At 39.3% G+C, this 27,560-nt stretch overlaps 1 protein-coding gene across 1 annotated transcript in view; it reads right to left on the bottom strand.

Annotated features, from left to right (window-relative positions):
• Positions 1-27,560, bottom strand: part of PLA2G4A (phospholipase A2 group IVA) — an 86,306-nt gene that overhangs the window by 27,027 nt on the left and 31,719 nt on the right. Inside the window, exons 5-9 of the mRNA XM_082312097.1 lie at positions 17,617-17,765; positions 13,862-13,975; positions 10,509-10,546; positions 8,182-8,323; positions 299-435 (exon numbers count right to left, since the gene is read on the bottom strand). Of these exons, the coding sequence (XP_082168223.1) occupies positions 299-435; positions 8,182-8,323; positions 10,509-10,546; positions 13,862-13,975; positions 17,617-17,765 (580 nt within the window). The remainder of the gene's footprint in view (positions 1-298; positions 436-8,181; positions 8,324-10,508; positions 10,547-13,861; positions 13,976-17,616; positions 17,766-27,560) is intronic.

Here is a 27,560-nt window from a genome sequence, read left to right as displayed (position 1 = left end):
GGTGCATATGTGTAGCACCTCTTTTCATCCATTCCTGCTATCAAAGCTCCTAGGCAGATCACCGGAGACTGAGATGTCCTCACCCTTCAAGGCATTCTGAAACACCTCCACCAGCAGACTTGCTCCACTGACCTGCTATGCTGCAAGACAGCTGGCTCCATATGTCTTTTCCGTACTGATAGTGTATGCGGAAAATTTGCTGTGAATTATAACCTTAGAAATAAGTCAACTCTCATGAAAATTGGTTCTTGAACTTCCTGAAGAAAAACGGAAGAAAAACAAAAGAAAAAACCCTTACCACGTGGATCCTGAGAGACCAGCAATGTAAGTCGCACAGTCTAAAATTCCTGATTCATAAAGTGCTTTCATGACTCCGGCAAACCCTACCATGGCACGAAATCCACCTCCTGAACCCAATACTGCTATCACTGGTACCTGCACAGGTGAGAAGAACAGCATATCACCACATCAATTCTGATAAAGACTTAAAAGTAGTAAATAAACGTTATTCATCAGTCACTGGCCACACATATCAGCCTCGTGCAATTAATAGGTCACCATCCAGAGATCCTCACAACAGAAAAGAAACCCATGCTTTTCCAAATCTGTGCACAAAAGTTCTAACAAGCCAAAAAGAAGGCATTCTGCAATCTCTTAGTGGTACGTGTGTAAGAGAACAGCAAAATATTTTAATAAAGTACTTTGAGATATGACTTTTAAACACTGTACGTAGAACGAAACAGTATTATAATCCCATCCTTGAAGTTACCTGTCCCTCTTCAGTTCTCTGGGCTCAAGAGTGATGTACAATATCTGTACGTCATTTACTCAGTTCCTTCTGCTTCACAAAGAGCTGGATGGCAGAAGTACTTTTGGACTGCAACATGGGAGGAGAGCACTGCCAATCATAAGCAAGGGAAGCCAGGAACCAGCCAGCAGCATGAGAGGTTCTGTCTGCCAAAGAGGAAATCTCACGGAGGGGCAGAGCAGACTTCCTTCCAGCTTCCTATTTCTCTTGTACCTAGGGAGCATTAGCAACCAGTAGGTGCAAACAGATGGCATGTAACAAAGCACTTGGTATGCAAGAGAAGTCTTCCCTTTCACCTGCAGCTCTTCACCTCAGTTCAGAGCCCTTGTGACAGAGAAGGAACAAATGCTGTCAGGGAGGATTTTGGACCAGACACCACAGGTTACTGGATAAGAAAGTGATGAGTGATGGTAGCTGATGACTCCCCCTTCCATGGGACACAGGCCAACCTGCCAGCCAGACTGATTGTTTAGGGAGGTTTGCTGCTTGCCCAGACTCCAGATCCATGATGGCATGCAGAAATGGCTGAGTCTCACCTGGCCTTCCAGATGCTACTCCTCGCTGCTCATCGATGTGGGCAACTGTGACACAAGCAGGGGAGACCCTGAGCAGATGAGAGGTGCTTTGCCCCCTCTTGGAGCAAGAATGAGGGGCACAGGCACACAAGCCTGTGGCCTGTGGACTTGATCTTTCCAGTCTTGAAGAGGAATGGCTCAAGCAGATGCTATCAGGCTCAGGTGGTGTCACTAGTGAGACTCTTGGGTTCTTAACCATTAAGCCTTGCTTGCTGATGAAGATGGTCCATGGGAAAATAAAGAATCCACCTGACCAACAGAGTGAGGAACACCTTCATGAACAGACTTGCTAATTTGATGAGGAAGACTTTAGACTAACTTCAACGATGGGGACCTAAGTGAGCAAAGGGTGCAAATGTTGCAAGTGCAGCAGGAATGCATGAGAGAAAGCTAGTAGTGAGACCTGCATGTTCCTGCTCAAAAGGAAGAGTGTTCAGAGGCTTACCTCAAATGTCTCTATATTGATGCACAGAGACATCAAACAAGAAAAAATGGACGTTCAAGTGCAGTCACAGGTCTAGGACACAATCAGAATAACATAGACTTGGTGGGACAGCATGCATGCCTGGCACACTGCCATGGATGGGTGGAGGCTGGGAAGACAGGTGGGGAAAAAGGGTGCAAGGGGGCTGTGCTCTACAAGAAAGCAGTTCCTTGATTGCACAGAACATCAGGATGCAACCAGAGACATGACTTTTGGGAGCTTCTGGGTCATGATCAGAAAGAAAGTAATGCTAGGAATGTTGTGGCAGTCAGATTCAGACTGCTGACCAATGGGATGAAGTGAGTAAGGCTTTCTCTAAAAACCAGAAGCAGCCTCCTGATCTGTCTGTGGTCCTCACAAGGGATTTTAATCCCCCGCTGAAAGGTCACCATTGTGCAAGCCATCCAGGAAGTTTGCAGACTGCCTTGGTGACAACTTTCTAATGCTGGAGGGGCTGACTAATGCTGTACCTCACCTGCTGCTCACAAATAGTAAAGAACGAGGGGCAAACACGGCCACCAGGAGCTGCTTGGGTTGCAGTCCTCACAAAGTGATTGAGTTCAGGATCAGACCAAGGTTGGGAAGTAAGCATCAGAGTTAGGACTCTGGCATACACTAAACTCTGGAATTTACTAAACTCTGGAATTTACTAAACTCTGGATTGTTCTGGGACTTGCTAGGCAGAATCCCCCCAATTTTCTCTGTTGGCAGTAAACTGAGTGTTGGCAATAGTGCTCCTTTCAGAGACAACTGCGATTATATCGTACTTTTTATTCAATACTACTTGCTAATAGGGCACAATAATATTACTGTGCAGAATCCTCCATTTTAGGTTCCTTACAGGCACAGAAAGGTAATGCCTGATTTGTCTGATTCTTCAGGTCAAATAGTAAAATATATACATATATAGTGAAAGTCAAATACTACCATTATGACCCTCCTTAGCTTCCTGACTACTGAAATAACGTACAAAATTTCAAGTTCAGTTCACTCACACAGATTTGTGGCACTGCTTCAGACCTTAAAATACAACCAATAAGTCCATAAATTGAGTGAATAAACCATGTCAGACCTCAGCATTAGCAAGTTGCTGCCCTGATGATGCTGTTACTTAGAACTCTAATTGCCTGCTTTCTGAAGAATTAGAATCTATTTGAAGAAGTCGCCACTTGTAGCAAGATTTCTAAATAAAAATATACTCAGAATTTTTTTAGAATGACCTTCCTTTTTATCCATAATCCAAAATAGAGAAGACATGAAATTTAGTTTTTAAATAAACTAGTTACAAAACTGCAGAAATTTTTAAAGCAAACCAAACACCAGCTTTAATCCAAATGATATCTTTGTGACAGAGCTAAAACCAGTAAAAGTTACTAATCAGAAACAGAAGGGAGGCAAATAATATTTTGGCCAGGAGTTTAAAAAAACATTTTATAATAAAAACATCTGATATTACTACATAGCATGAACACGGATTCACGAGGGGAAAGTCCTGCTTAACTAACTTAATTTCCTTTTATGACAAGGTCATCCATCTAGTTGACCAAGGGAAGCCAGTAAATGTGGGGGTTTTGGATTTTAGCAAAGCTTTTGATACTGTCTCTCACAGTATCCTTCTGGACAAAATGTCATAGCTAGACAAGTCCATAATATGTTGGGTGAGCAACTGGCTGACGTGTCAGGCTCAAAGAGTTATAGTAAATGGCACTACATCAGGCTGGCAGACAGACACCAGTGGGGTTCCCCAGGGCTCAATTTTAGGACCAGCACTCTTTAATATATTTATAAATGATCTAGATGCAGGAATTGAATGTACTTTAAGTAAGTTTGCCAATGATACTAAACTAGGAGGAGCGGTGGACTCCCTCAAGGGTAGAGAGGCCTTACAGAGAGATCTGGATAGAGAGCTGGGCAATCACCAACCGTCTGAAATTTAACAAGAGCAAGTGCTGGATTCTCCACCTGGAATGGGGTAATCCTGGTTATGCATACAAACTGGGGGACAAGAGACTGGAAAGCAGCCCCACGGAGAGAAATCTGGGGGTTTGGTTTGATGGCAAGTTGAATATGAGTCAAGTATGCCCCGGCAGCCAAAAGGGCTGACTGTCCTGGGGTGCATCAAGCACAGCATCACTAGTCGTTCAAGGGAGGTGACTGTCCCACTCTACACTGCACTGGCGCAGCCCCACCTCAGTACTGTCTATAATCAGAGTCTACAACTTCCTCAAGGGAGCAGCGGAGGGGGAGGTGTTGATCTCCTCCCTCTGGTGACCAGCAATAGGACACGTGGAAGTGGAAGGAAGCTGCGTCAGGGGAAGTTCAGATTGGACATTAGGAAAAGGTTCTTCACTGAGAGTGTGGTCCATCACTGGAACAGGCTCCCCAGGGAAGTGGTCACGGCACCAAGCCTGTCAGAGTTCAAGGAGCATCTGGACAATGTTTAGTCATATGGTTTAGTTTTAGGTGGTCCTGTGAGGAGCAGGGAGTTGGACTTGATGATCCTTATGGGTCCTTTCCAACTTGAGATATTGTATGATTCTGTGATTCTAAAAATTAACTTGCTAACATTATCAAGTGTTTCAGCAAAGGTCCCTGGTTCCCAGTTTCCGAAACCTAGAAGAATTTTCCACTGTTCAATGGTGATAAGGTAACAACCTGTTGGTTGTTACCAAGTATAAAAAGAATTACACAGTTGTGCAGAAAGCCTCTATCTGATCAAACTGGTAATCAGTCAAAAATTTCACTGAAACACAATTTAAGGTGCCAATAGATGGGATTAGTTATACGAAAAGGAACCATGTGACTACTGAGTTCAATTTCTTTCTGCAGACTCCACACTCCAAGCTGTGAAACTCCCCTGTGGCCTGAAAATGCACAGTCACATGGAAATGACCATGCACAATGACCAAATATGTTGAGACATTTCTCGAGGCTTCCATTCCACAAAAACTGCTTATTCTTGATGCAGTAAGATTATTTGATTATCTTCATAAGTGTTAAGCTTTAGTAATAGAAACCACAGGTATTTAATGGCATCAGCATTCATCATGCACCTCCAGAGATAGCTATCTATCAAAAAATGACAAAACAAAGGTAAAGATTTAGGACATGCCTGTTTTGTTAAGCCAACACCCCAATAACGGAGCAGTTGCTTTGAACAGAAGAGCCATATTACTAATCACAAATTTAATAATGTACATTAGGCTTTGAAAGCTCTTTACAAACACTACCTAATTAACCTACACAGACAAATCCCAACAGGATAAAGATAGTGGTTTGCAGGTGTAAGCCTGAAAAAAGTATGTGAGAACACTTCCAAAGCACCACTATTCAACAAATCTATTCATCAGTGCAGTGGCATGAGCATAAGGGAAAATCTGAGTTTTCTTCAGGATGCAGAGAAATCTGTAAGAAGGATTAACCATGAGCGTCGAAAAGAGTCACTAGGATCCCGACAGCAAATGCTTCCTATATACTTAATCCACAGGCATCCTGGGAATTATAGATTCCTATACTGGGGGAGGGTGGGCGTACCGAGAAGTAGGTGTAGGTATAGTATCTCTTCATTTCCACTTGATACCAAAGCAAAGTATGAAGAGTTGCAATCACTGTTTTATTTTCAGAAATGAAATTTAACTAAAGAGGTCTAGAGTAGAGGGCAGCAGCTTAAGTAAGCTTCCCACAGTAAATAAAGCTTTTAAATGATAAAAAAATAACCGAAGAGAAGCATCTACTGCACATTTACATTCATTTATTTCAGCCAACAGAATACAAGTTGACTTGTAGGCATAAGTCAGGTGATGATGGTTAAGAGTCCTTTCCCGCTCTGGAGAGGAAGGTAGAGCACATTTCCAAGCAGGTAGGTTTGTTAAAGCAGCTTTTTAGCTGCAATTTAGTTTCCAACACGTTTAAGGGCAAGAAATGGTAAAATTTGAAATTACATACACCCATCTTACAAGTTGCCCTCTAGGATAAATAGGGCAGAGGCAGGGGCGAAGTAGCTGCAGATGGAGTATGAAAGGAAAAGAACCAAGAACCCATCTCATGATTCAGAAACAATGGAGAAAATATAGGATACCAAGGTGTGCACGCTTCTCCATGTACACAGGGGCTGGGGCTGACACACTCCACTCTTTGAGGCACTCTGAACCTGAAGTCTTTTGTACATAATCAGTAAAACCAGGGCAGAGGTACTAAACCCATTCAAGCAGATTAGTAAACTTAGACCAAAAGGGTAAGCGACTCACAAGAAAGCGATGCAGTGAGTCAACAGCAAAAATGTGAATTGAATTCAAAAGTCTTGGGAGACAAAAGCCCATTGCTCTAATCCCTGACCACACTGCCACACTCAATTCTATATGGTTGTGCCCACTTCTGAACAACCAAAAGGTCATTCCAGCATGGCTTTCTTCTTCCTATGGTTCCTGTGCACAGCACAATCTGAGAGACCCAAGCTAGTTTTGAACAAACCAGCTTAGATAACATCCAAACAAACTCCATTGAACAGGATTTAACAACGCAGATGAAGTGTTTTGTCAATACATCTGTACTGTTTCTAGGATCCATGGGGCACTGTACTACATGGACAAGCTCAGCACAATACAGTTCTACTTCAGCCAATGGGCGCCTCGTCTCAACAACTGCCAATTGCTTAATCACCAAACTGGGCATGAAAATGAAAAGAATTTGGGAAACAAGGTATGCTTTAAGAAAAGAGAGCTCCAAAAAAGACGATCTCAATCACATTTTCCAGTAATCTGTCAAAAAAAGCTAAAACATCTTACATCTTGTTTTGGGAATGATTGGTGTAGACGTTTTTATCCAAATGCCCTGGAAACACAGTGCACAAAATCTGGACAAGAATACCTGGGGTGCAAAAAAAATTGCCACGGGGTACACAGATGATTATTAAAAAATCGTTCTGCAAATCCAGTCTTAGAGAACTATATGCTTTCTTTAATTGATTATGGTATTTTTAGAAAATTGTTTAAAGCAACAAAAACTATAAAAATAAACTGAGCAATAACACAGGTACGAGAAATCTCATCCTCTGTGTTTTCAGAGTGTGCCTCAAGATCAAGTAAGGATATCTGGAAGTACTCACTTCTCCATCCAAGGATGTATAATTATTTCACAGGTATTAAAGTCTCATAGCATCCCTGCAAGGCACATGTGTTGCTATTAACAGATGAAGAAACTTAGGTGAACTTCAAGTAAGTGACTTGTTTAAGATTAAACAATGACTCATAGGCAGCTAAGAACGCTCATTATGTCTCCCAACTTCTGATGCCATGTTAAGACTACAAACATCCTATAAATCCTCCTGCTATCTCCCATCTGTAGCAATAAAAGCAAAAATGACAGGCTATAAGGACAAAACTATATTTTAATTTGAACAAAAAGGGTTTTTTCATCACTAGAAACAGCTAAAAATTCTGACAAGTCAGCTTAAAAATACACATTTGGCATATGAAAAACGGGAGGATCACATTACCTCAGTCCTTCCTTGATAAGCCTATAATTAGAGATTACTGTCTGGTCTTGGAAGATGCAATTTAGCTGATAAACTTTCAGTATTTGAGACAGTGAGGGATACCAAGGGAAGATGATGACAAAAAGAATATGAACATTACAACAGCTCATTTCCTGCCTAATCCTTTAGACATGAAGGCCATACAGCCAAAGCCGTTTTATGAGCACAGGCTGAATATCAAGCATTCAAGGACAGATTCTAGAGTTGGGCACATGCCCAGAGCCACTGCACCCTTGGTTTGCAGCAGATATTTCACATGCCCTTTAGGCATTTTTCAGATGACTATCTCAGCTCAGAACCAACACCTTAACAAAGCATGGAATTCAGAATCAGAGCAAAATGAAAAGATTGGATTTATCTCCTTTCCCCAATTTTAACCTAGGCACAGCCTGCTAAGGATTAAAACAATAGAGAACCAGATAAAAGTTACAGCAGCTTGTTTAAGGTGCCAGTGCAAATGAAAAGCTGTGATTTCTATCCTACGATGGCATTTACAAAGTATTATCCTTTTACACATAATGGGCATATCTTATTTAAGTGCAGCTTCATTTTGGCACAGGATTTTGTTTCCTTAAACTTCAATCTATAAATTTAGAGCACAAGAAAAATTATTCTCCAGCCTAAATATTGTACGTGCATAGAAGATTAAGAAATTTTTTTGCTTCTGCCATCTGTCTTTACATTGAACCCTTCTACCTCATATGTCTCATTCATTCCTTTGAGAGACAAACACAAGACTCCAAAGGTGATACTAATTTTGATGTGAACTCTCCAAACCTACATCACGGGAAGTGGTCAAGTTCTTGCTGTCTTCCTCTCCTAGAAACGACTTCATACTCTGCATGATGTTATCTTTTCGCTGTTGCCGAAATTTCTTCTCCTCATCACATAGAGCCATGCTGAACCGGAGATCAGTTGAAGAGCTATTTTGCAAAACAAACAGGCTTTAACAAAAGACATAATTCAAAACAGAATTAGAAGTATCACATAGGGAAATAAATGGAAGTAAGAGTAAAGTCCTCATTAACTTACATAAGATGAAATAAAATAAAATAAAACAAAATAAAATAAAATAAAATAAAATAAAATAATGATTATGATTATTCACGCAACACAATTGCATCAGCTGATTCCATGGAGTGATGGACACAAAGAACAATGGCACACTGTGTCTTTAGGACATGCATTTTATATAGAAACCTCATTGTTCACATACTAGTGAAAACCAAACACAAGATATGCAGCTTCTAGTGGTATATTACGTGGTCTTACAAAACACTAAATTAAAATATAGCAGGTGAATTCGCCACTCGCATACAATTATAAATCTACAGTCTAGAAATTTGAATTCTCTGCTTATTGTCTGAACAAAGAACGGCAATGAAAAATTTTCATACTTCCTACTAACATATACTCTTCTTAAGTCAGAGTAATTTTGACTCTCTATCCATTCAGTCTTACAGTCAAAAACCGTATGAATGTCAGCACAAATTGTACTGGCTGGCCACAGGAAAAACTAAGCCTTTTTCTCTAGCTTTTTCCCCACATTGTGTGATCAAAAATGTACATAGGGCTGCATAAAGACCTCAATACTGTACTTAAATAAAAGCTACAACTTCAGTTCCCACTGCTCATTTTGGGTATCAAGGCAGGATAAACAATTTGAACTGTCCCCTCATTTGGGCTAGTTAACTCACTGAGCCGGTATGTCATTCAAAGGGCTTGAACCACAATAACTCCCAGCAGCATTGCCTCTAGCAGATAGCAGTGAGGAGGAGTGTACAAATTCTTTCTGGTATCCGCCTCATTGAAATTCTGGTATTTATGAAGATGAGCTCAAAATGTTTGTAGATACTTTGACATGTTAGTTACAAGGCAGCATTTTTAAGAGTCCTTTATGAAAAACATACAATGGTGAAATGGATCTATTTAGGCATAGATAATAATTCCTCAGATTTTTTAGAAACCTATTATGTAATAAAATAATGGGATTAAGAAAAAGGGGGAAAAAGACTGCCTAGAAGAAATGTTCCATGAAGGTATATATGATACCATGAACAAGAGGTCCATGCAGAATCAAAAAACCATGTGGCCATCCAAGAATAACAGAGTAGAACTTGATCAGATCCTTTTGTTTAACATATTTCAAAGCCTACTGCCTAAGAGCAGCAAGACATAGCCAAGCATCTTCTGTTCATTTAATGTCAGAGATATGAAATACTTGCAATGTACAAGGAAGGTTTAGGAGCACTCTCAAAGACCACCCACGTATGCATCTTTACTAGTACAAAATGATGAGCAGAAATTATCCCTGGGAGATATTTGTCAGTCTCTTGAGTCAATATGAAAGAGTTCTACATTTACAGTTACAGTGCTCAGTACTGCTATTTATAGTTGCAGAGAAAAAAAGACTCTTTAAATGCCTTGTTCTCAGTAATTCATTTTTAGACTTAAAAGATATTTTTCTGACTATGCCTCAAGGTGATTTGTGGTCTTTCACCTAGATAAGCTCAGAAAGAGGGAGAAAGACAGCTAGAGAGAAAAAAAAAAAAAAAGAAAAAAAAAAGGTAGGCATCTGCTTAGCTTTACATATGGTAAAATCCTGGCCCAATCCACCTTTGACTTCAGTACTGTATAGTATTAACATTCAATTACATTTCAGGGGCAGCTTTGTAATGAGTATCCATATATGCTGAAAGTTAACATGAGACACAAAGCTACCGTAGAAGGTAAAATAATGAGGATAACAGCTGAACCTGATGTCTGTGAATTTATTAGACAAAAAGCCCTTGAAAAGGAAAGCACTTAATATAAACCAGGATGAGAAATTCATGTATGATGGCCTTGTTCCTGTAAATATTTGGAAAGAAGACACCTATTAGTACAAGTAATGGTGTATAAGTCAATGACAGAATTACAATGTGAAAACAACCCTCAATTTTAAAATCTCTTGACTTTATAGTACTTGGTATTTCTATATTAAAACATGGAATTTTTGCACTCTACCTGATAGGTTTTTAAGAAAATTCTAGCAAACAAAGTAAAATAAAAAATATCTTTGTTGCTAATACATTTTCCACCTTTTTTTTTAAAATACGAGATACTTACCATACTTCAAGAGACAATTCCAAAGTCATTTCTGTGACCTAAAGAAGAAATATTTAAATATAGTTACACCACTTACAGAGGGAAAAGAACACAAACACACCTGGAACATAAACCAACTATTACTGTCAGAATTTTTCTTTAAATCACTTTTTTTTAAAAAGAAGGACATTTCTGAAATACATGAATGAGTTTCTTTTCTACGGAACTTTTTCTTTAAAAGCACACAATGTGATTCCAAAATACACCACTAGCACTGAATACAGTAGAAAATGCTGTTCAGGTGCTGCTAGGTCCTGACTTTCATTCATCAGATCCCACTGTCTTGGCATTCTTCCACTAACAATCACTTTTTGACAGTGCTATTCATCTTTGGCCTGAAGGGATCTAATAGTCTTCACACACTTAGGATCCTTTGTTTCTATTGCCATCCACAGTCTATCTGCCACTTGCTTCCCAGTTCACTGGGTAAACTTCATACTCGACTTGTATCTGAAACAAAGACTTGTAAGGGAATGACTGGTCTGTGTTCCACATGAGCCATCAAGTGTCTTTCCACAGTTAAATACACTCAAATTATCAATCAGGAAGAGTGATTGCTTACAAGTGTCTGAAAGATGCAAATAAATTAATAAATGTCACTGCATAATGATTTCACTTGCAGACCACATAGAACTACCTGACTCATAAGCTATGCGTTTGTCTCCTCTACTTCTTTCATACAGCACTTAAAGGGGTTCCCTGCAGGCAAAAGGTTAAAAAACAATGGCTAAAGCACCAATTGCATTTGTTATGCAAAATTCAAGAGTACGAGGTTGCTAGAACTAAGACAGAACGGACAGGTTGCTAGAACTAAGACAGAACGGACAGGCATTTTCATCTCCTCGAGCTCTCTCATACACAATGGCCACCAACAGACTGGTACAGCCCTGTAGATGTGTAACAGACTCACACACAGTGTCTTGTTTCACTCTGCCTCTAGCTATAAACAGATTATCCTCCTTGTTTGTGGTATGTGATCACTAGGAACTGAACTAGAACACCAGCTAGAACACCTCAGACTGAATGTCTGCTTGACATTTATACAGAGTAGTTAAAGACATGGAAGTGCAAAGCTGTCTCTGGCCTCCCACATCCTGCGTACCTGCCGATGGGCCAGGTAAAACCTGGCACTCCACTCCTGCCCTTTGAAATGAGAATTGTAAATGAGGTGGCATATTAAGAGGGTGGTGGGAGAAAGAAAAGGCAAAGAAATAACAAAGGAAGAACATGAAGAAACAGAGTGAAGAGTCATTTACGGAAATGCCTCAAAGACAGGGTACTAATTACATTACTCCAGCACCTGATATTACTAATTCAGAAAGCACTTCAGAAACCACACAGCAATCCAATGGTTGAAAAAAATGTACGCACACGGTATTAAATAAACCCTTGAAGTGAAACATTCCAATAGGGAAATAGCATGCTCTTTTCCATATCTTACACAGACTGCCACAGAAATCTCAGGAATACACATTGTGTATACAAATTGTCTACACTGGGCTCAACCTGACTTGATGTTCCCTTACCATTTGCTTTTAAATTTCAGAGTGTATTTGGCTTTTTTCGCTGATTTTTTTTCCCCTATGTACTCTACCAAGTTTTGCTGAGTGCTGATGAGAAGTTAAAGCATATCTGTAATGTGTCAAGGCCTCATATTATTGGCATGAGCTTTGTAAACTGTGTTTTCAAAATTTGTTCATCATCATTTGTTCTCACTACCTCACCTCATGCCTGGCAGAACTAGGCATCTGCAGTCAGCCCACACTCTGGAAGCCCAAGTTACTGAATCACTTAGTGTAATAAATATGCAGAGACTTCAAAAAATGCAGTAGCTTTAAAAAAGAAAAGGAAAAAAAATGAGGGTATCAAAATTCCAACTGCCCTAAGGCTATGCCTAATAAATGCTAAATCTTACATATGAAACTCTCCAATTTCCAATAAACAGACTTTAACCAGTTATTTGCTGTAATCACACTTATATCACATGGAAAGCCACAGTTATAACCAGTTATAACACATGGAAAACAGCAGAGCAGTCGCAGATCAAGATCTCTGAGCATATAATAAACCACAGCCCAAAACAGAAATGCAGACAGTATTTATACATATATTATATGCATACAATATATATACATATAAAGACAACCCAATGTGATGGATATAACTACAAGTACTGAATTATGTTCAGAATGGCCTGTGATATATTACTTTAATAAATGATGATATTTTAATACGTGCACAACAAGCTCAATTACACACAGATTTAACAACAATTTCCAGGAGTTACCATGCAGGCAGACAATCCCTGTTAAACTGACTCCATCTGTTTTGTATATGTGTTTAAAGAGAATAATCCAATTGGGACCTGCCTTTTTTTAGAGCGTTCACATTATTGCATGTTAACTAGGGCTGTGTTATAATAAGCCATTTATTGAAAGTGAAACATATAATAATAAAAGAATTTCTGTTAGCTTTCCAGAAGCCACAGGCATCAGGTAGTAGAGGTAACATACTGACCAGCGAAATCTGCCTAGCCTCTCATGCTAGGAAAGACAATTAAACTAAATTGAACCAAGTGGTGCAGAAACTGGTTTAGCAAGCAAAAGTTTGAAACTAGACTTTTAAAGAGGATTCTCTCAGAAGGGACATTCAGTGGCACTGCTTAATTCTCCTCTCAGCATGACTGTAAGATAAATACAGTGCCTTTAGGCCAGTACTCTGTGTTTAACAACAGACAACAGTGAACGCTTAGAAAATGAGCTTCAGAACAGTGTATGAAGGGAACAATCCTCACCTGAGATACCCCATCCTCTGCCCCCACATATTCAGCTATTTCCTGACTGAAAGGCTGTCACCCTTACCCCCTCCATGATATACCTTAATCCCTTCTTGAATTCAAAACTTAGCTCTATATTAAGAAAACACATATATACATAGTACTGAGGTATAGTCTTGGATTTCCTTTCGTCTAGGAGCATGTACTTCTGATGAGTATCAAGAGCAGGCCAAATGTTTTTCTTATGCTTCAAGAAAGTGACTGAGGGAATACTCTGAGTAACATCAGCCTCGGTGAGAGTCCTTAGGACACATCACTTAGCTTTTATAAGCACCATCCTCTATTGATTTGTGAAGAAGCTTTATCTAACCAGAAAGGGGCATAGATAAAATTCAGACACCTGATAAAGGACTGAAACGTGGTACGTCCTGGTCTACACAATAGTTTAGGCCTCTCAGTTCAGGTGCTCTTATAAGAACTTTCCATCATGTTCAAAGCTGCACCAAACACAGGCAAAGCTATGAATGTTGCAACTTACATCATTGAAAGTTAACTGGACCTCCTTCTTCTCTCCCAGTTTCAGAGAAGATATCGGAAATGTGGATGTGCCAAGAGTCTCATCCATAACATAGTTGGCATCCATCAAAGTAACCTAGAAAAGACACATGACTATTGAATTCTACTTCGATAAATCCCTTTTTAATTCCATACAGCCTATGCCTAAAGTGAAAAAAAAAAAACAAACGGAAAAGGAATAGGCCTAACCCAACCCAGTCAACACCCAGGGCCAACAGACATGTTCTTTTAAAACAGGCTAAGCTCATGTACAGTGCAGGTGGCACCTTCAAGGCATTCAGCTGCATGAGTACAACAGTATCATTTACAAAGTGTTTTTCATTTGGGCACCTTTGTCAGTAAAACTCACCATCTTTCTAAGCAGACACAATAACTTCAAATCATACATATAAAATATACAATTACTTCAAATTTCCAGTTAGTAAAACTTCTCCATGGTGAAACTAATATAGTTTTAAATGTGATACACCAAAAAACATTTCACTGAAGATAGAATCCATACATCCTAGCCTTGTATCTACAGACCAGGATTTTTATAGCAATGATTTGGCAAAATGTGCAGCATTCCAAATTACACAATGCTTTTCTCTGTATCCAGCCAGATCTTCAAGTCTCTTCTCATATTCTCCATGTCAGAGCATATATCTTTTCAAAATGTGATACTATCCAAAGATATACATGGATACCGGAGAATACTGTTCAATGCTTTTTCTCTAATACATGTGGGTCTACGTCTAGCAGTCTTTTTTCTCAGTGGCAGCCTTCCAAGTTCTCAAGTAAGATGTTCAGAAAGAATTTCAAATTACCATTTACATGGTTTCTATTAAATGAGCTCTCCAAACTCATTTGGCTTATGATTTTTTTCCACTTTGTGGAATTGTATCTTCTAAAATATCATAAGTTTGCGGCTGGGACTGTATCTTTTGCATAAAACAAATGGAATCAAGATACAATCACTTGAATAACTAGTTGCTACATCTGGGTTCAGCATCTTCTCAGCTATAAAGAATCTTTTTCATCCTGTGCCACAAGCAATCCTTTGAAATGATGAACTGTATTTTAGGACAGAACTCATTATTTTAATGGCATTTACGTTCTTCTGTTTTCTTGCAGACCTTTACGCCCATTGCTGCAACCTCTGAGGGCTGTCTTTTAAAACCAACAGCAATAGCAAAAATTTCTTAATGGGATTTTGGAGAGCTTCTAACACTTCAGAGTGAAAACTGCACTTGGGATAGAATTAAAGAATTATAGAATTAAAGATCTATATTAAAATAATCTGAGGAGTTTGTGTGAGCTTGGGAATTCACAATGAGGTTTTGGGTGCAGAGGTGGTTTCACAGATTTTAACTGTGACACTGCAATCCATGCAGAATCCAAAGGCTCTGCCAGGAACTGCGTGTGTGTACAACAATGGCAGAACACAAACATCAGTTTTAACCTAAACACTATATCTTAAACAGTGAAGAGAATGTTTACCGTGAACAACACATATATGTGTATGCAAATATACATATCAACCAGGTCTGCAATTAACAATTATTACATGGTATCACTGGCTCTTTGCAGACAATTTTCACGGAATTTTATAGCATGTGTTTTAGAAACCAGCAACAGCCTTTAGTTATTGTAAACATATCTTTCCAAATTCTACTTAGAATCAGTCTTGCTGTGTTCTGTTACAGGAGATAAGAGATTTGCAGAACCTGGCTGTATGCTATGGCCATACTGTGCTGGAAATCAACAGCGTGCCAGCTCACAAAACCCTGTAGTTTGTAACAACGGCACAAAAGCATGCTAAAAACTGAGAAACACCTTACGAAACATTAGCCAAATTACAAAAGATGTTTTAGTAACTGGGGGTTCTTATCCTGGTGGAAAATGAGCTAGTCACATTATTACCACAGAAGAAAGGTCAATGACCCAGGCCTCCACATGGTCAAAAATATCTGAGATCATGTAACAGTAAGAAATTAATGGCTTGCCAGCACCTCAACTTCTTCACATCAGAACGCATAACGATGCAGAGTATCAGAGGTGGTACTGTTCCCAAGAAGGCAGCAGGCAAGCCATTGGCCGCTGCTGTTTGTGACTTTAATAATTTATACTTTAAAAACACTTGAACGAAATTTTGTACTCAACAAATTCATACATTACTAGAGAAGCTGCCTAAGTGTAACTACAAGCAGAATCTGACCTAGTCTTTATACAATGCCAGTAAAACCAAGGGACTATATTTTAGCTATTATTTGCTATTGCTCAGTTTACCATTCCATTCACCTTTTGAAGATCAGAGAACTACTATAGATCACATCAATTATTTAGCCAGCTGTAGCTCCTGCAGATCTTCCAAAAAAGCACAGGATCTGCAAAGAAACAGGTAAAAATCTCTGCCCCAGGACTTCTGTTAGAATCCACTAAGGCTTTCTCGGATGAAATTGAAAAAATTTTTATTTCCCATACTGCAACAAAGGCAGGTTGATGAACCCAAGTTCTTCTTTTTTTCTTCCTGTTTCCAAAATGCTTTATCACGAAGAAACTAGTATGACTCCATTCCTCTTTCTAATTCCTGATATCTTTTTGCCTGACTTGTTATTAGAAAGCACGAACTCAGTCAGAGATTTCAAACTTTTCTCAAGTTTCATCCGGCCAGTTTGCATGCCTACAACCAAAATGTTTAGTAAGAATCAACTCAAGTGACTGTTGCACCTGTCCACCTGGTGGAAGCTATTTTTGGGTAATATGCTTTCTGCAAAGCTGTAGTGAAGTTATTGTGAATTCCCTAGTATTGTTGTCTCTTATGCAGGATGCATATGATAGTTCTTCATGGTCCATTGAGCTGATCATGGGATTCTTCCTCCCCGAACTGTAGAACCTACTCCTCTCCCAAGGAACACAGGGAGCCTTGCAGGAAGCACAATTCAGTTTTCAGATCTTGAACAGTTTAGCCCCAAGAGATTATGGTTACTAGCTCAATGAAAAGCTTCACAGGCTTTAGCCTCTGTCCCAGTTGGCCAATTTAGACTGAAAGTCCATAAGCTTGGGTTAGAAGACAACACGTGTTAGGGCCATCCCCTACGAAGAACCAAGCTAACAAAGGACTATAGATAACCTTAAATACTTGCTGTGCCCACTTATAAAATAGTTACACTTAACACTCACCTTTTGTACGCAACCCAGAAAGGCTTAACATACCGAGACTTAATGGTGGCTTAGTCAACAAGCCTGCACATGGAATAAGAGTACCCAAACATGACTGGGTGGGCTCCTCAGCCCTTGGTTCCAGGCACAGAGGAGAAAGCAGAACCATGCTTCTGCTTTCTGTCTCCTCGGGGAGACGCAGGGAATGGGCAGAGACTTGACTTTACCCCCAGCTATTCACTGTTCATAATAGTTGAATCAGTGTAGGAAGCAAGGAGAAAATAATTTATGGCTGATGTGAAGAATAGTAAGCTACTAGCCCTCAGGAGCAGTCCGAGAGATGACTCAGAGGCATATCTCACAATGACTCTCAAGGCTACTCCTTGAATAATACAATTTATACAACACCTCTTGCTTAGCGCCATGCCTAAAGGCAAAAAACAGCCTTTAATGTTTACAAAAAAGTAGAAATCTTGAGACAACAGATGCCATACATGTAGAAGCTACTGTTATTTTAATCTTACAGACATTGTACAACTTCCATTTTCACAGATGCAGCTCAGCCATGTGATTTACCTCAAGAACATTCTCTTGGTTGGGGTCCAAAATGAACTCAAAGGTCTCATTCCACACAGGATTCACATCGTTATTGAAATGTTTCGTTCTCTTTCTGCAGTCAGGGGCTGACGGGATGAACAGCTCCACATAGGGATCTGGAGTGTCAACTACAGAGCAAAACCAATGTTCAAGTTAGATAAAACTCAAGTTTGGGTTGTAATAATCAACACAATTATGTGAAACCACAGATCACCTCATCATCTATGACAGAAAAATATTCAACTATATAAATTAAATGAATAAAATGACATGAATGATAAAATGATATTAACAGTCTCCCAAAAAGAAACAGACATTATGCTTTTAAGAGGGGAGAAGAAAAGCCTTCAACAAACAGAATGGCACTGGGACCGATTCAAGTTTATTGGAAATATGTGTACTTCTACTAGGCAGTGGTAATTGTTTCTAAAAGCTCTTACCCCTTCCTCTCTTTCTAGCCTTTAATTACTTTGGCTTGTGTCACAGAAGTAAGTATTCCACAACAACAGTCTTTAGTTAACAAGGAAAACAAGCAGCTTGGTATACAGTTTTGGATCCTCTTTCACCTTTGCTGGTTTGGCAATCATAAAGGAAATCAGTCAAGCCACTTATGTACTGCTAAACACAGCGTAAGGAGAGCTGTTCAAATATGAAGCCACTGCAATCACCAGGGCTTTGTGGACGTCACCACAGAATCAAGATCTTATTTACACAGTATATTTGAATAACAACCGCACAGAATGCTAACTGAAAATATAGAAACATATGCCAACTATAGCTAATCAGAATTATCAGTGGCAGAAAAATATATGCCGACAAAACTTATCTGATATGTCTAATAATAGCCATTCCTGAGGGCAAAGAATGCATTGTTGGCAGCCCTAAAAATCCTACCTTTCCAACCAGTTAAAGCATGTAATTTTTTTCTGTCCAATGAGATTTTTTTTCTGTCAAATTGGGCCAAGGCTGATGTAGTCCTTTACAGATTTCTCTAAAACATTGCTCAGATGCTTCACAGGAAAGCATGGGAAGTTATTTCTGTGGTTTTGGTGAAAGCCACCTGCTCTGCTGTGGAAAAACACGCACATCTTTCCAGCATCCTCTCTTCAAAGTCTGTCCTCTGCTTTAGCAAAACAATTTCAAGCAAATAGAATACCCACCATAAACAAGAATCCTTGCCTTAAAGATTTTTTTTTGAAAGAGATTAAAACCCATTACTAGGTAAAACAGGTCTGAACATTCCTCCTTGTACGCACTTTAAGTGTACACACTTTAAGTCTAAAGATACTTTTTTCAACAAAGCCAAATGTTTTTAGAGACTCTTGGATTTCAATTAAACATTATCACTGAGATCACTGAGGCCCAGAACCACATGGTCATTTCAGCTGGGAGAAGGAGGAAAAGAGCAAAACAAAATGTTTGATACTTTCAAATGGGAATCAGTTGTCTTTTGGAAAAAAAAACAACCAAACAACCAAAAAAAAGGCTTTTTGAAATGACTTAGGAGGTTCTGTATGTGTACCAGGGCAGAAAGGAATCAAAACTCAAAACATTTGGGCTCCCGGCAATTCTACTGGGAAACATCAGCCAGACCTAATGCACCTTTTGATGCCATTGCCAAACATAAAAGATATTGAACTTATCCACAAAGTGCTTCAAATCTCTCTGGAGTTGCAGAGTAACATGCAAGGGTCATGCTTTCAATTAAGTATTCCTCTGCTAGGGAACCTTTAGGGACGGTAAACAAACCTAGTCCTAGACTCAGGCTCCCTCACTTAAAATTTCGTATGCAAATAGATTTTGTGATTCAAAGATTTCACTATGTGAGAATTTCCTTGCACTGCTACAACACTCCCCAGAACTTCTCAGGGAGTTTTACACTGTGTTATATCTGTGGGGCTTAGCTAATTGCTGTGACTTGGCAGGTCACACTGCTACCTGTATAATTAGGAAGCAGTCGTTTAAAGTTGGGTATCAGTGTGGAAAGCCTTTAAATAGCAACCTTTATTAGCTTCTAAATATTTATATCTGATCTTGTCTCTTATTTGAAGTCAGGGGAACAGGGGGATCAACCCCCAAGTGTTTTTTAAATGTTTTCTCACTAGCAGATGTAACTAATCGCCAACTTTTACTGAATACATTAGCTCCCTTGAATTACTACCCAAAATTGTGCCTGAAAGAAGGGAATCAAGGTCCCTTGAAACTAAACAGCAAAATATCTAATGAAATCAGCAATGACAAGATGTCATCTGGCAAGTCTGGACATGGAGCACTACTTTGGCAATAAACTCTACAGACTTGCTCTGCCAAGAGACTGAACTTGCCTACAAAAGCTTGTTTTTTAACCAAAATACTGGTGCTGAACAGTGTTCTGGGCAAAAAGTCAATGCTTCCCTTTCCATTCAATTTTTTATGTGATTATGTGATCAGCCCTAAGTTACAAAACTCTAATTTTTTCTTTTAAACACAAACAGTAAATGGCTTCCTATCTGTATTCAAAATCCCGAAGCATGTGGAAACACCATACCACTGCACAGCTGGCACACAGATGCCATTACTAACTTCCTATCAGACAGACTCCAAATAGGTGTTGAAACAGAAACTAAACCCAAGGCACAGAACAACTAAACTTAGAAAAATCAGTCTTCGTGATCAGTATTGCCAAGCCGCCTCCTCACTCCCTGCCTTTATTACCTTTTTTAACCCGAGGCAAAGACTTAATCATCTGTCCTTTCATGTTTTAAAGTTTATTTTGTGCTGTTTTCAATTAAGAAAATGAAAATTTAGTCTTTTATAACTTCCTTCTTCAGATGAAGAGGAAAAATACTAGAAGACTGTGTACTCTGATTAAGATACTGCATTAAGCTGTAATATAGTAATCAAAATCTTACTCCTTATTGGTTGGGGACCAAAAACCAGCTACCAGCAAACTGGCAAGTAACACAAAAGTGTTCACTTAATGTATTTCAAAACATTAAAGTTATCAAATGCAGATAAAACAGACAGAGTGTGTATCCTTTTGCATGGATGTATTTATTCCTGTTTGTGCTTTTGCTAGTTGATTTGCCAGGTATGTTTTTAAAAAAAAAAAATCTGAAAATGTAAGTGAGAAGTAGCTGCTGTTATCTGTATTTTGATTTTAAAAGGAAGCATCTTTATGAAATGGCTTATGGGTCAAAAGCTGATGTTTTGCGCGAGTACAATCAATACAAGAGAATTATCTATGTAGAGACAACGCTGTCATGGAACTGCTCTTTTATTTTAGCAGCCTACTTGAAATAGCAACCACGGGCTTTTCAAAAGAAGCAGTGTGTAAGAATATGTACGTCTTCCTCGGGACACTTCTGAAGAAAACGAAGTTTCTATACAGCTCAGCTAGGCTCCAGGCTATTCTTTGCGCAAGCATTCTCGCATGACTCCTCCATAATTTGTGGGCTAGCTATCTGCAGCGCATCTCAACTTTTTAATGTAGGCAAAGTTTGGAAGGTTTGCAAATGGAAAACTTGGAAGGTTTGCAAATGGACACATGCGCTACCATAAGACAGTAACTATATGGGATGATTCCATATTCCTCTCTTCCTGGCACTCTTTGACTATTTACAGTAAGTGCCTCAACATGTGCATGCAACTAAAATGTCATACTTCTCCCAGTGTCACAGAGCTTCATACATAATGACACAGATAACGCTCTGGAATAGAGGGACCAGGCTCCATTAGTATTTCTCAGGAAAAAATGAATATGAACTGACAATCAAGTACAAGTGTATCTAAAACTCCACCTTTACACTAAAAATAAAATTAAGAGTTTCAGCATTGATGTCAATGGAACTAACAGAGGGTTCTGCAATTAGCAGCTTACAGCTAGATGAATTACAAATGTAATTAACAAAATGTTCATAATAATCCTGTTGTAAGATTTACAGCATCCACCAAATCTCCAGGGGTTGAAGACAGATATCCAGTAACAAAAGCAGAGTCAGCATCTAAAGTGTTGATTTTTAAACACATTGACTTAAGAAGTGGCTGAGAGGTAGGAAGTAAGGATTTAATGACTTTTCCTTGTTTGATTTATCTCCTGGTTAAGTAATTGCTATAGAATTCTATCTGTAAATTACATTATGAATCATGAAGTGAAACACACAATGGACAGTAATTAGGATCAATAATTTTCACATTAAAAATGAGTAATGCTTTAAGCAATCTGTCTATTAAAGAAACCTGTTAAATTTTCTACAATGACTGGAAACCATTTGATCTTATGTTACTAATTTGGTGAGATGACTGTCATCAGGCCCCCATACTAATATAATTAATATTTCAGACATATAATTTATATTTCAGTCATTCCAATTTCATTTATTTCAATAGCATAATGGACATAAAGAAACTATTGAAAGCCTGTTCAAATATAAAATACCAAGGATGAAGCCACTACCATCATACATTAAAATTTATCTCATTTTTCCATCAAAAGTTGAAAGAAATACAAAGTTCTTGAAGTATTCCAAAATCTGGTTTGCTACAAAAAAATTCTGCACCATAAGAATTTGTCCTTTTTTTCCACATGAGCATGTCATAAGCATTTGTGACCATAATGGATGTTAAATAAAAGTATATTAACTTTCATTTCAGTTAATATATGCATCACCATTATAGAAAGTAAATCTGGGTCCAGATTTTTTGGACCTGTGATCTCCAGATACCATGTTTATGCAATTACAGTAATATTCCAGCAAGTACATGGCAGAACTTCCTTAAAGAACTACGTTAGTTTGGTTCATTGGAGTTTTTTGCCTTCTGGTTAGCCAACATCCTCCATCATTAAGTGCAACTCCATTCATAAAATCTTACTAAGTCCTGAATGACCATCTTTGTCTACTTTCACCATTTTTTTGGCTCATTGCACTACAGTAAAACTTGATTAGCATGAAGTTACATGCAGCTGAGCCATCTGACTGCAGCCAAGCTAATAACAGGAATTGCTGGACTACCTCCCTCTCCTCCAAGGGGAAGGAAGCTAAAAAATGCCAGCTGTGCCTTATGCACAAGCGGTTCTGGCTGAGGAAGGGAGCTTGAGCAGGCTATGCAGCACATACTCACTGCTGTCTGGCTGCAGGGCTCCTCTGAATTTTATGGAAGTTATTAAACCTACCGTTTCCCTACAGAAACCTGAAGCAGGGGGCATGAGGGTACTTTCAATGGGTTGAACACTAACTAGTATCGATCACAGTAAACCAGCATGGCATGAGCTACATTAATTTCTTCCTAGGCCAGAAACATAACTTTGATGTGTGTTTAAAAATAATGACTGAATTTTCATTCAAATAGTGATTTTTATGGGGCTCACTGGACAATATGCTTCATAGTGGCACGGAAACACAACTGGATCTCTGCCACAGTCAGGTGAAAATGTAATGAATTTTGAAATCATGTTTTTTCCCAGTTTAATGCGATTTTCCAGTTTTAAAAAAGGGAATTCTTAAAAACAGTACTTATCAATAATTGTCAAATATCAATAATTCCCAAATAACTAAAGTTTTCCAAACAACATATTAACAAATAGATGAGTTATTAGGTTTGGCTTACCCTCGCTTTGCTGCACGTTAGTGAAAGGACAGACTAACACAAGGGCCTAAAAAAAGATATCTCCTGTGTTCAGGACAACACAGGCACCAATAATTGATTAATTAATTCAGTATCAGACAGGCAAGGAGGAACAGAAAAAAGGCAGAGCCACAAGGTCCCCCATAGAGCAGCCAGTAACGCTACCTGGCTGTGTGACAGGAAGGAGGGGATGGTTAACAGTCTGATTAGGCTGCTGGGTGCTCAGGGCAAGACATTGGCTTGGTGTACCCTCCCTGCCAATTCACAGGCAACAAGTAAGTATGTAAAGTCTTTGTTGCAGAGGCTGGCGGTGTGATTTTGGAAACCAAGAAGTTCTTCTCCCGCCTGAAGAGGTGGAGCCCGGGAATGCCAGGAGAACTGGCTATGTCAGGCTGCCACATATAAATGCATCTTGTCACTCTCTTAGGTAATCTTTGCATTAAAAAGTACTGCAACTGCACAATCACAAGCCCTCCATTCAATACCATAAAACACTGCAGCACCTAACAGCAACAAGGCCGAACTTTTGATATGTCTTTTTAGATACGTTCTGAATTTCCATTTTCAAAGAGGACTGTAGCTGAGTCCACTGTAAATTCAGGCCTCCCATACATTCGGAGCAGATACTTATGAGAGTCTTCAAACAGATGAATTCATAGTCTAGCAGTAATACAGATGCTAGACTAAGAGTCTGGAGACATGCCAGAAGGCCACAAGGAACCTAAAATATCCATGAGTACACAGACAGATTACCAGTAAGGAGTCCCAAGGAGGAGGTGATAGGTTATTTGCTGCCTGTGTTTAAGGTACTACAGGGAACACCAGGGATTTTGGCCTTCATATTCAAGAGGGATTTTGCAAAGGGGATGATGCAGTGTGAGATTTCATGGGCGGAAGGTGACTACAAGTGAAGCAGGGCAGCTCCCAAAGCAGCAGCTATGCTATGAGAAATCCTGTGATTGGGTAACACATTTATTAGAGATTATTAGTGCCTTGTATTACAGTGCTTTTCATCTCTGGCGTTACTTAAGTGAAGGAAAGAACTGAACTTCCAGCACAGGCTGTGCACTACCACACAGTTTACTGGGGTGGGACACCACTAGCGGTTTCACTGATCCAGCCTTGAAAGGAAAAAAAACAAAAAACAAAAACAAGTCAGCTGAACCCTTCAGTAGGTTCACACCGAATTTGTAGAAGTAGCAAGACCAAAAAAATATTCACTTCTCTAGGTTATCTGTACAGTTCCCTTTGCAGACAGACAGCAGTGAAAAGTGACTAAAACATTAGCTTGCAATAGCCCAGAGAAAAAACTGGTTTTCTAGTAGTGTGCCAGAATCTAAGGGGTTTTAGTTTTTTTCTTTTAATTAATTGAAAAGCCTAGTTCTTAAGAGCTTTTTCAGTGTTAAACTTGTGAAACGTTCACTCTGCCAACAAAGACACAAGCAGGAGAGAAGGAACAGGCGGTGTGGCTGCCTAGTTCAGCTATGACTGTTGGTCCACAGTAATGCCAAATCTGGGCAGTGATAATTTGGTCTAGAGTAGGTTTAGGCATATCATCACATTCCGGGTAAATTACTCAAAATCCACAATATGACTTTTATTCCAGATTTATGTTAGCTGATGGAGTATAGATTATTCCTACTCTGGCATAAAGTCTGCAAATACAAATTTAAACTGGCAATGTTCTCTGAACACGCAGAACAAGTTTACACTGGATCTGTGTTTGGTATCATGAGGCTTCAGAGGTTTTGGTCCTCTACCAGCAGCCCTAGAGCTTGATTTATTGTATTGCTGAAGTGCAGCCTCCAGGCCTTTGAGTGAGAAGAGGCTCTTCCCTCGACTTTTTAATTCAGACAACTGTCAGGAACATTTTAAAAACCTGGAGCTGTCCTAACCAGGCAGAGGTGTAGCTAAGTATAGGCTCAGGCTGGCTACATAAACATCACATCTTAGTAAAACCATCATCATTGCTACTGCAATCAATTACAGAAAACTCAAAAATAAAGTGACACCTGTGAATTGAATCTGCCCCAACCTCACTGCTCAGTCAGGTTATTACAGGAATTTCACTTACATGACTGAAGAATGGATTGTGAAGCACTTAGTCAGAACACCATATGCACACCAATGTTAACAGGTCCATAAAGGGAAAGGGATGATTGTGCATCTGAGTTAATCTGTCCAACTAAGCATGGCACAACCTAGCATTAAGCAGACACTTCCTGTATTGCAACTGTCCTATAACACTGTTGGCCGGACGCTTTGATAGAGCATAGTTTTTAGTGACAGGCTTTACAAAAGTGTTCCTTTCCACAGTGATGAAGATTAAATGATTTTTTTTTTCTCCCTTTCAGAACACATTCAGTCACAAATACATAAATTAGCACATTTATTTATGCATAAGAACTTTTCTTTGGTATAGACTGATACATGGGACAGTCAGCAACCTGCAAAATGCAAGTAACCAGAGCATACTTCAAATCACACTTTTAAAAATCCATTTTCAAAACAAATTAAAAGTCTTCTTCATGCAGTAGATAGCAACCCACAGAACTCCTTATCAAAGGAGCTGTGGATGAGAAGACTTATGTAGATTCAAGGAAAACCAGTGAAGTTTATGGAAGAGAAACTCAGTGAGGGCTACTAATTACATCAGAAGCACATCCAGCTCAGACAGTCCCTTACTGAAGACAGCTGAGTACTTGGAGAGGATGAGAGGAAAGTATCACATGCTTACCCTGTTCGTGTTTTTCCTTTGCATCTGACTATGACCGATACTCTTCCTGATTCTCCCTTAGGATCAGGCATTAGCCCAACCCTAACACAACTTCAAAGCCCTCCCCGGGAAGTGGGATGAAAAAAAGAAGAAGAGAAAAAGAAAAAGAAAAAGAAAAAGAAAAAGAAAAAGAAAAAGAAAAAGAAAAAGAAAAAGAAAAAGAAAAAGAAAAAGAAAAAGAAAAAGAAAAAGAAAAAGAAAAAGAAAAAGAAAAAGAAAAAGAAAAAGAAAAAGAAAAAGAAGGAAAAAAAGAAAAAAAAGAAAAAGAAAAAGAAAAAGAAAAAAGAAGAAAAAGAAAAAGAAAAAGAAAAAGAAAAAGAAAAAAAGAAAAAGAAAAAGAAGGAAAAAAAGAAAGCACGAAGAAATCAAATTATTAGAGAGGACAAATGGAATAAAAGGAGAGAGACCCCTTCTAAGTGGAAGGAGTGAAAGGCTCAAACTGGAGACACAGTGGTGTCCACAACTCCCTGCAGGAGAGCCCCACCACGAAGTTCTGCCTGGATACGTGACAGCACATGAAACAGAACAGTTGCCAGTCACCATTAAGCTCCCTTCTCCTGGGGCTGCAGTTTGTCACAGCATGGCAAGGGCAGGGAGACAAGGAGGTCCTCCAACCAGAATATCAGGCGAGATGGATCCTTGGTCTAAGCCAGCACAACTGCTTTGATGTTATCATTACAGTGTAACACAGTTAACAGGAGAGCCTTCCTCTACAACAAAAACAAGTTTTCACTAACATTTTACAGAAACAGTTCCTGCCTCAGTAACTGCATGGCAAGTGTCCAGAGACAGAATTTGGTTCTCATCCAAAAGGTATTTTTGCAATGGGAAAGAGCAGCATTTTCTAGATCAGTTTCACTGTGGAACACACAAGCCTATTACCAACATGACTTTCACCTCCCAGCATTGCTTCTAGCTAACCCTATAACAGGGCAAAAATATTGCATGTGTCAAGGAAACTGAAATCTAGTCTACAGTTGCCTCAGTGTTAGACTGACATCTGTCTGCAGTAGACACTTCATGAGCAGTTGTTACTAGTATTTTTCATTTTTGAAGATACACATCTTTTAAGGACACATGTTTCAGTACCAGCCTATGGCTCTAGAGCCAGTCAGCTGCTATGGTTGGCGATGGAGCATGGACCACTACAGGACACAACCGACAGTAGGGCTGGTACAAGGGCTGTCAGGAAGAGTCAAATCAAAAGGGGTTGCTGAAGCCCACAGAGCTTGGCCATCCTGAGACTCAGTTGCCCATCCAGGCCACCCTAGCAGAGACTAGAGCAGCATGGGTCCAAATGGGAACACTTCTATCTCCTTCCTGCAAGAATACTTTCAGTGTTCCTCCTCTGCTTTGCTCTGTTAGGCGTATAGTACATCTTATAGCTCCTGGCCACATGAAGATCTGCATGTGCAGCTTGTAGGACTTGAAAGGTTGGCCAACTCTGACCTACTTTTTCCAGGTTGTTAGGTTGGCAAAGGGGAGGAGTTTGGCTTGTTTTCCTCTTAAAGCTCCCTTGCAAAAACCAGGTCCTGCTTCACAG

The sequence above is a fragment of the Platalea leucorodia genome (genome assembly GCF_965183815.1).
Source record: "Platalea leucorodia genome assembly, chromosome: 5".
Lineage (NCBI taxonomy): Eukaryota > Metazoa > Chordata > Aves > Pelecaniformes > Threskiornithidae > Platalea > Platalea leucorodia.
The sequence above is the reverse complement of the archived record's forward strand: the minus strand, read 5'-3'. Positions and strand labels throughout refer to the sequence as shown.